Genomic DNA, 10558 nt, shown 5'->3' with positions numbered 1-10558 from the left:
TCACAGCTCACAGCAACCTCCAACTCCTGGGCTCAAGCGAGTCTCCTGCCACCACCTCCCAAGTAGCTGGGACTACAGGCACCCACCACAACGCCCGGCTATTTTTTGGTTGCAGCCATCATTGTTGTTTGGCGGGCCCGGCCTGGATTGGAACCCACCAGCTCAGGTGTATGTAGCTGGTGCCTTAGCTGTTTGAGCCACAGGCACTGAGCCTGAATATACTTTTTAAGAGCAGTTTTAAGTTTACAGGCAAATTGAGCAGCAACTGCAATGAGTACCATACATCCCCTCACGCCTCCTATTAATAGTGTCTGGTCCTAATGGGGAATGTTGTTATAATTGATGAGCCAATATATATATTAAAGTTTGTACTTTACATTAGGCTGAACTCTCTGTGGGGCACATTCTGTGGGTGTGACAAGTGTATAATGACATATATCCACAATTACAGTATCACACAGAATTGTTTGACTATCCTCAAAATTTCCCGTTTTCACCTGTTCGTCTCTTCATCCCCCCATCCTTTGCTTCCGCTGATCTTTGACTGTCTCTGGGTTTGCCTTTTCCCGAATGTCATCTGGTTGGAATCACACCCTTTCCCACTGGCTTCTTTTACTCAGGAGCACACATTTGGAGTTCGCTGAAGTCTTTCCAGAGCTTGATACCTCATTTCTTCATATCACAGAATAATATTCCATTATATGAATGAACTATGATTTGTTTTGTCCATTCACCTACTGACGGGCAACTCGGTTGCTTTCAAAGCTGCTGTAAATATTTGTTTGCAAGTTTTTGTGTGGATAGATAGAACTCAGGTAGGTAGGTATCAGGAAGTGCAATTGCTGGATCATCTGGGAAGAGTATGTGTCTTGTCCTTATTTTACTCTTCTATTATTCTTTTTCCCACTTTCAGTTTGCCATGTTCCACTCATTATTTATTCCACGTAAACTATTATTCGTTTGTCCTTTTATTTATTCTCATCTCCCCGAAACTGCTTGGTTTTCTTTTACTTTTCTAGTGATAAGGTTTTAATTTCTTCAACCTTCTATAGCTCCCTTTAAAGCTTTTATTATTATCTATTTACGGTACATGCAGCAGAGTCTGAATTATTGTTACAGATGACACTATTGAGAAAAATGTCTGACGAGTAGAAATCACTTACCTTGGTTGACGATAAATCTTAACTTCTGTATTGTTGCCAGATTGCCACTAACTCGATATATTCCATCAACATCTAGGCCTGAAAACAAAAGCGCATATTTTATCTTAGTACATACGAGAATGAAGATAGTAAAAGAAAAAAGTAATAGCGAGGAGCAAAAAGAGTATAAACGTAACAAAATATACCTTCCTCATAGAGAAAACAAATCCCTATGGCCCAAACTAAGCAATCTTCAAAAGTTTAATCCCAAAATTAATCATGAAGTTTGTGTGACAATCATTAAAAATTTGAGTCTAGGGCAGCTCCTGTGGCTCAAAGGAGCAGGGCACCGGCCCCATATGCTGGAGGTGGCGGGTTCAAAACCCAGCCCCGGCCAAAAACTGCAAAAAACAAACAAACAAACAAAATTGAATCTAGTTGAACCACCAATTACATAGTATACTTAAGATTAAACTATAAAAGAAAAATAGGAATCAAACTGGAGGAAACGAAGAACCTCCTGGTATACATGTATTAGTGCCATTTTAAGAAAGATAGAATAACTCAAGGCATTTGTGAGGAGTTTCCTTCCTGCCCACGTTCCTGCCTTCATGCCTCCGTTTCTCTTCTTTCCTCCCTCCTTCTCCCCTCTTCCAACTCTCTCTCTTTCTTTCATTTCTATTTCTATTCTATTCTATCCTATTCTAGTCTATCCTCTTTTTTCCTGTGATTACTATAGCATATATATATGTCAATCTGATTATTTGAAACTATAGAGTGAAAAGTCTATTCCAGATATAAAACTAGTTTGATAACTTCTAGTACATAATAGGTAATAAGGTATTCTATGGTGGAGCAAAAAAATAAAAAGAAATCTTTGGCAAAGATGATGAAATTAGTTTCAGATTATTTCAAAACTGGTTATCTACAATTCAAAATAATGTATCTTTGCAGTAAATTTGTATAAATCAACCACTTGTTTTCTACACATCTATTTATAGTACCTAGGTATTTTCATGACCAGGTTATCAGGACAATGAAGAAACAGGAAAAAGAAAAGAGAGACATCTATTCAAACACTATTATCTTCCACAAACATGCTAGTAACATACTTCTAATGTCTGGAGTGTGTATTATCTGCTGTCTCTAGGCCCTCAGAGTGGCCTAGGTGAGATTACCAGCCAATGTAGAGGTCATTATCTCAATAGCTATTCTAAGGAGGTGATATAGTACCATGGATAATTATTGTAATTCACAAGAATAAGCATTAAATATATTAGTAGAAATTATTGTCGTATTATAAAGGAGTAAAGGCTTTCCAATGCTCTTTATTGGCATGAAATGAGGCCCCCATTGCTTTGGCATCTCTGTAATTTTACATGCTTTATATTAGGAACATTTCTGCTATTGTGTAAAATATTTCATCAGTAGGTTAGGGTGGAATAACATAACTTATAGCACTGATATTGATGGCAAAATTTAGAACAATCATTCTCTATGATTTTTTGCTCTTCCACATAATAAACTGTAGGGTAACAGGATAATGGCAATAGAATGGAATAGCTATTATCAGGTATACTAGGTTATGCAAGTTTTGTATTTCTAGATTAATCTAAGAATCAATTATTGAGACTTTACCCCTTCCTGAGAACTATAAATTGTGAGAAATTGGGTGAAGCTGCATATTTGTTAGTAGTGGTGAGTTTCTAAGACATACACATTTAAAAAAAAGACATATACGTTTATAAAAATCAAATATATTTTTTCTTCCTGATGCACAAAGTAGCTCCATTAATCTAAGGATACTCCCTCCAGTTTTCTTGCTTCAAAGTACAATATGTGCTTAACAGTTTAAATGTGACAATCCTCCTAATTAAAATGTTTCTTTTTCTTTCTTTCTTTTTGAGATAGAGTCTCATTCTGTAGCCCTGGGTAGAGTGCCGTGGCATCACTGTAGCTCAAACTCTTGGGCTCAAGACAAGAGATCCTCTTGCCTCAACCTCTGAAGTAGCTGCGACTACAGGAATTTGCCACCACACCCAGCTAGTTTTTTCTATTTTTAGTAAAGATGGGGTCTTCCTCTTGCTCAGGCTAGTCTCAAACTACTGAGTTCAGGCAATCCACCCACCTTGGCCTCCCAGAGTGCTAGGATTACAGGCATGAGTCCCTGTACCCAGCCTTAATAATTTTTTTTCTAATATTTAATTCCTAATTATATATTGGCCCATGTTGGTCTTAAGTTTATGCACATATACCCATAAATATTAATATTAAAATATTAATTTATGAATAATTTGTTAACTTTTAGTTGCTTTGTTATGATTAGATCATATTTGATACTTAGCTTTGATCTTTAAAATTTCAAGTAGTGTAATAGATTTTAAAAATATTAAAACTTGTACATCTAATTGTGTCATTTTGAAAACTTCCCTTCTTAATTTTTTGAATATACAGACACTAGGAAAAAGATTTCAAAATTCTTCTTCACAGTCACCTTTAGGGGCCCTGTAGTGTCTATAGAAAAATGTTCCTGATGGCAAGCTTGGGGGCTTTAGGGGTAGTTTTGGATTTGGAAGCAGTTAAATATCATTTAGAACCATGAGTGGTAAAAACAATGTCACCTTGTTGCTTGCCATCAAAACGAAGTTTGACCAAATGAAAATTGGTCTGATTATTCCCCATTGAGAAATAATGAGTTATCCATGGCTTTGAAGGAGTGAAAAAGACTATTATAGAAAATAGAGACTTCAATGGAGTAAGTGGGTTTGTGTTCTCTAAATGAGAAATTCTAATACATTTCTTAAAGAACCAATCACATTTTCCTTATTTATAATAATGATTAAGACAATCATTTAGATTGTCAATTGGTATCTGTTACAAGAAAAATCCGAATATTGATTTTTTTTTTTTTTTTTTTTGAGACAGAGTCTCAAGCTGTCGCCCTGGGTAGAGTGCTGTGGTGTCAGCTCACAGCAGCCTGAAACTCCTGGGATTAAGCCATTCTCCTGCCTCAGCCTCCCAGGTAGCTGGGACTACAGGTGCCCGCCACAACCCAGGCCACTTCTGGGTTGTAGCTATCGTTGTTTGGCAGGCCCAGGCTAGATTCAAACCCACCAGCTCTGGGGTATGTGGCTGGCGCCGTAGCCACTGAGCTACAGGAACCGAGCCAGAATATTTTTTAAAACTAGTTTTTGTTTTGCTAATTAGTAAGTACCCTTATCAGAGGTCAAAGATAAATGAAATTATTTAAATTTCAGCAAAGTTTCATCATAACAAGTATAGACCTTCCTTTAACCTCACTCTCATCTGCACGCCCCTTGACGCAAGGTCTATAAGCAAATGCATGTCTATTTTGAGGCTACCCTCCTTTCCCAATATTTTAAATGCTAGTGAATGGCATATGTTGTCTAGAGTTGTAAACTGGATCTCAACAACTGAAATTCTCTGTGTCCAAAAAATTTTCTTATTCTCTTACGAAAATATGAAGTTAGTACACAAGAAGTACTCCTCTTACTCTGTCCTAAATTTCATTAGAAAAAATTTTTTTAAAGCCCAGTAATCAAAAACATTGGAAAGAGCAGTATGGATGGGATATGGTGCATGTGAGCAACGGGAAAGCACTGGACTATTGAAGGAAAGCAGCCTCATCCTAAATCAATAACCCGACTTTCTTTCAGATGGTGGAAACAGGCAGGGTAATTCAGACCTGTGTCATCATCATGGTTAGAGAAGAGTCACAGCAGAGAAACTGCTTTGTGGCTGGGGACAGAAAACAGAAGGTAGGAGGGAGTAAAGTAAAACGTATCAGATGCAAGATGAATCCCACTTGGTGTAACTTCCAAGCCCTTTAGATGCAGAGCTATCAACACCATACATCCTGGGGATGGTAACAGTCTCTGACATTAGCGGCTCCTGCTTTCAATGGCTCAGGCTCCCCTGCTGTCATACTTTTTAAATTACACAAATAGAGTGAAAATGATGAGGTACATATTAAAAAGGAGGGTATTACATTTTGCAAAATAATCTGGAACATATCAGTAAAATTTAGCAGTTATAAATTATATAGGTACACTCTTGAAGTTGATTAGCTTTCCCCTAAATGGCTCACAGAATGGCAAACCCAAAGTCCTAGGAATATTACCCAAATTACAATTATTCACGTGCCATCCTCTTTTTACTCCAAGAACTTTGAAAGTTATGCCAAACCAAACCAATGTAAATTGGTGGATTTGGACATCCTTTTCATAACCACATTATCCTTGCTGGATTGGAAACTACTTATTTTGGAAATATAATTAGACTCCGTATGATTTTTAAATGAGCAATGTCTTCAAGGTACCTTTGTTGTGCGTTGGTGAAGTCTGGAGAAAAATCACTTTGAGAGGTACCTCTTTCAGGAAAATAACATGACTTTAAATGCTGACAGGAATTTGCCTGTTATGCTAAAAATACTTTGGGAACACGATGAAACTAAGTAATTTTACTTTTTTTTTTTTTTTATCGACTGGCATTAACAGCAGTAACAAAAAATCCTCTGAAGAAACCCACACTCCCTGAAATGTCGTTTATTTGTTCATCATCAGCTGACCTACTTATGTTTCAAAATAGTGTTTACCGTTGGCAGAAATCACTGAGTTTTGCTGTAGGGGATTTTTAAAAGTCTTTTCCTCCCCTCTTTTTTTACCCCTTGAAGAAGCTTAGACTGGGAGAGACACACAATTAGGAGTTATTAGACCAAATGGTGGTCTAAGCCCAGTGGAAAGAATGCAGCTGTCATGAGTAATTCCCACCATAAATCTTAAACACTTTCCAAAAAGAAATCTAAGAGACCAGCACTGTGTCCAGAGTTGACTGGCTTATCTGCCAAAATATGGGCAGTTTTTGACAATGCAGATGAGCTTGTTAAAAATAGTTGCAAACTGCGAATTAGGTGGCATCCTTGGTAGCCTGAATGATGGACAAACCACAGAGATGTGGACGTTCAGCCTCGTGGGGTGGAGTGCCCCCAAAGCCTGCATATTTTTCTGACCCATAACAAAACGCATCTGAACTTCTATAGTCTGCAAATGTGGGCTGGGAATTTGGTACAAATAGTACCTCTCCTGGGATTTATGGCCCTTCCTAATTCCTCGGAGGCCAGAGCTGCCGCAAGAAGAGCCATTCTCGCAATACTCTGGACTTCTGACTTCTCTTCCTGGCAAGGACCTTCGAGCACAGGAACACCCAGGCTGCCCCAGTCCACTGCACGGCTCTTTCTAGGTCTTTCCAAAGTCCTGCTTGGATTCTGAGAACTATGTGTGCCATTCAGCCCTATTCCTCTTCTTCTCAATTAAAGTGTTTCCACCCTTTCTTTGTTAACTTATCTCTTCACGCACTTTAAATTCAATGACTGAGAGGACAATATAAAATTTGAAGCTCTAAATCTAATCTATACTGTCTCAACAGCTGGTATTTATGCTATAGCCATGTGCTGGCTCTATCGGATTATTGCTGATTTCTTATGAGGTGCCCACCCTCCAATGGACTCGCCATTTCCTAAGAATGATTATTGTAGGAAATAGTGACACAATTTTGATTTTCAAACCAGAATTTTATTGTACAGTATTATTATGTGACCTTATGATGACCATTCTAAATAGTTTTATACTTCCATAGTAAAAACCAAAATTAAACCAGACAGAAGAATCTTCAATGAAAACAATGCAAAGTAGCTGTTGTAACCTGCTTTCCAACGTCAGTCACTGTTCAGAGCTCTGCTTAGTTTTTTCTGTTATGCATTTACATTGTATCATATTTCTGCTTATTAATTTATTAAATTTGGATAATATTTATTGACTTGTGAGAAAAGATAAAGAGCTCAGTGCATTTATAGTTAATAACACATTTATACCCTCTTTTTTTTTTTTTAAAAAAAAAAACTATTTTAGGTTACATTTATCTATTTCTTAATAATCAGATTGCCTCTGTGGCACAAAAAATTAAAGAAATTGAAAAGAGAAAAAATAAAGACATCAATGCTTTTACTCTTCTTTTTCTCTCTTTCCAGTTTTTTTCTTATGCTATTATTGTTTATATTTTCCCATCCAAGTACTAACCAGGCCCGACCCTGCTTAGCTTCCGAGATCAGATGAGATCGGGCGCGTTCAGGGATTGCTTATATTCTCAAAGTTTAGAACTTTTCATTTTATTCTTTATAAATATTTTGTGATTTACCTATGGGTTGATATCAATTAGTATTTTTTCAAAGAAGGAATGTGACTGGGTTTGACATGAAAATTTTGTTTCACAAACGTGATCTCCCTAAAATTACAGTCTAATGTTTCCCCTTCTTCCAAGGTTTCTTCAGGTCCTTGAATTAAGTATTTCCCAATAGAACTTTCTACAAGGAGGGAAATGTTCTGTCTCTTCACTTCCAAACCAGTAGTCACTGGGCACATGTGACTGGCCCCTGAGCACTTGACATGTGGTTAATGCAACTAGGGGACTGAAATTTATATAATTTTGAGTAATTTAACCACATGCGGGTAGTGACTACCATATTTGACAGTGCGGGTCCAGGTTACCCTTCTCACGTATTCCACTGTTATTTAATTTTAAGACATTTCTTGGTTCATAAAAGTGTATGGTATTTTTTCTTATTTCTTCCATCTCAATGACTGTTTGCTTCACAATTGACTTGAATTGATTTGAATATTTATTTAAGTTTCATAATATTTTACTTTTTCAACTTTGAAAAATAAATGTTCCATTATTTTCTAGGATCCCTGCTGGTAAATCTGATGTCAAGTTGATTCTTGAGTTTTGCAGGTAAATTGCTTTTTCTCAGTGATTTTTGTTTTAATCATTTTCTCTTTAAACTTGGAGTGATCCAGTTTCATTCTGATGTGTTCTCCATCTGGGCCCCTTCAATCAGAATATCTTTACTTTTTTTATTTGCTCGATGTACCCTTCCCTCCCTTGTCTCTCTTCTCTGTATCTAGAATTTCTTTAAGATGGATGTTGTTCAAATATCACTTTACCTTTATGACTGAAAACCAAAATGCTCAGAATGAAGTGTAGTCATGGAGACCTCTGCATTTGGACGTATCTTTTTGTTCCCAACTGGCTTAATCTTAAATGAGAACGGTGCAAGGAAGTGTCCTGCTAGCAACTTCTCCTCTCTCCTTATACAACTTCTTGTTAGGTCTAAGGACTCACTGTAGGTGCTTCTTTGGTACAGAAAGAGGGGAGAGAAGCCCAGCTCTCTTCCTGGTTAGATCCTATTGTTTAATGAATTACTTTATTCAGTGGCCTCTTGTAGCCAATTTCTGTTCTTTTAATTTGTTGACTCCAAGTTTGGATATTCTCTGGGAATATTCCCTGGAAAGAACTGTGCCTAATTATGGTGTCTGGGAATGGTGTTTCTTCTGCTTTCGTTTCTCCACTTGTTTGATCCCATCTGCTTTCTGTCTTCCTGGAATTTCTATTTTTCATGCGCTGATGGCACCTTTTCTGTTTTCAGCACCATTATTGGTTTTTTCTTTTTAAAACATAACTTTTCTATTATTTCTTTCCTTTATTTATTTATTTATTTTTTTTGAGAAAAGTGAATCAGACATGTTTTCTCAGTTTGGGAACTTGAAAACCAATATGGTTTTTCATAAAGATAGAATTTTTAATGATGAAAATAGAAGTTTCATTAGATTGTGAAGATAAGTGCTGCATAATAATTTCCTTTATTGGAACATGTGATAAAATGATGAGGGATTAAACTACGAGTATTTAAAATCGTCACTATGTAACGTGATGTGACTCCCCTTCTCACGGTGGGAGAATGTGTCGGGAGACGTCTCATTTCCTTTTATTCTCCTCATTCCTGTCCTTCTCTGTGTGGAGTTTATGTAGCCACTTGTGCTTTTATCACTGAGATTGTTTATTTTTTCCTCCCATGTCTTCCATGAGCTCTTTCTTTTCAATTTTCATTTCATTGTGGTACTTTGTCCTGCCTTTCTTGCATCTCTGTTATGAATATTTGGCCCATAGAGATACTTTTTGCAATAAGTTTTTCTTTTTATGTCATAACAAAATACTTACCTTCAATTTTTCTCGCTACCTTTTTTGCTTTTGGTTACACTTATTGTACAGATTTCACTGGTTCATTTCTGATTACTCATTTCTGAATGAAATGAGTTTTTCATCTGCCAGGTATTTATAGGGGATTCATGTGGAAAAATAAGAATTATTTTTGTCCTCTTAAGATAATAAAAGATAAGTTTTTTTGACAAAAAATGTTTTTAAATCTTAGACTTAAAAGAAGTTATTGAGAAGGTGCTATTTTTTTCATTTTTGAGAAAATAGCTTAGAACCTGTGATACTAAGAAATAAGCAATTATTTTATACTATTTATATAGCCCATGTCCCAGGTGGAGGTGAATTCCAGATTTAAAGTAAATACATCAAAGCTGAAAAAGTACACAATAAAGAAAAAAAATACATGGGACTAAGAAAAAGGTGATATCCAACAGAGACTCTTGAACAGGAAAGAAGAAGTTTTCAAGCACTTTCCATTGAGCATCTGGGTGGTCAGGATCATTACATTAAATAAAACACTTCCTTCTGCTCTCCTCCCGTAAGTTCAGTCTGTTAATACTAAGAAATAAAAGTGTTGTGTCCTTGCCAAAAATATTTATTTATCACCAATATTGGTTGTGTTTCTTTTATTGCCCTGTCCTGAAGTCTTAACTAGTCTTGTCCCATTTGGACATTTAGAAAGACACATACTGATACTGCTCCAAATTCAAAACTGAGAGAGGAAAAGAACAAAATGCCTAGAGTGTTAAGTGTGCTATTAGTTTGTTTTTCTTAGTGGTTCTTCATTGCACCACTTATGCATTGGAAAGACCCGCGACACCAGAATTTGGAGATAGTGTATAAGCAGGAGTAGGAGGGGAAAGGATAGCTATCTTCCTTTTTACTATTATTAGGTATTCTTGTATAGAGACACAGGTTTGAGAAGAATCTTGGAAAACCATTTATTGCATTACTCTTTCAGTTTCCTATTTCTCCAGGTTTTAGGTAATACCTGGAACATTTTAGTATGTAGAAGAGACTCTCACTGACTTCTTTAAACATTATCAGGAAAACAAAAGAGAGTCTTTGACAAACTCTCTTACACATTCTTCTTTTAGTTTTCTAAAAATTTTAGTCTTGAAGACACATATTTGACAATGTCTCTGGTTAAGTAAGAGCTGCTGTCTTGAAGGACAACATTGTTTATAAGATAGTAAAGTTGGAGATTGCATTCGATCCGTTTCATATCATTCTCTGACTTTCTTTCATGTTTGAGTTCTACTGTTATGCTGTGACCCTGCTGATGTAAACAAGCCATTCTTTTGGTATTGTGACTTGCTTAGTGTGTTTCATTAAAATAAACAGGA

The 10558-nt window shown here is 36.4% G+C and overlaps 1 protein-coding gene across 1 annotated transcript in view; it reads right to left on the bottom strand.

The window, feature by feature from the left end:
- LOC100942085 (rho GTPase-activating protein 15) overlaps positions 1 to 10558 on the bottom strand; it is a 322990-nt gene that overhangs the window by 198288 nt on the left and 114144 nt on the right. The window contains exon 5 of the mRNA XM_023515030.1: positions 1164 to 1241. Within this exon, the coding sequence (XP_023370798.1) occupies positions 1164 to 1241 (78 nt within the window). The remainder of the gene's footprint in view (positions 1 to 1163; positions 1242 to 10558) is intronic.

The sequence above is a fragment of the Otolemur garnettii genome, unplaced genomic scaffold (genome assembly GCF_000181295.1).
Source record: "Otolemur garnettii isolate 467f Iridium unplaced genomic scaffold, OtoGar3 scaffold00064, whole genome shotgun sequence".
Lineage (NCBI taxonomy): Eukaryota > Metazoa > Chordata > Mammalia > Primates > Galagidae > Otolemur > Otolemur garnettii.
The sequence above is the reverse complement of the archived record's forward strand: the minus strand, read 5'-3'. Positions and strand labels throughout refer to the sequence as shown.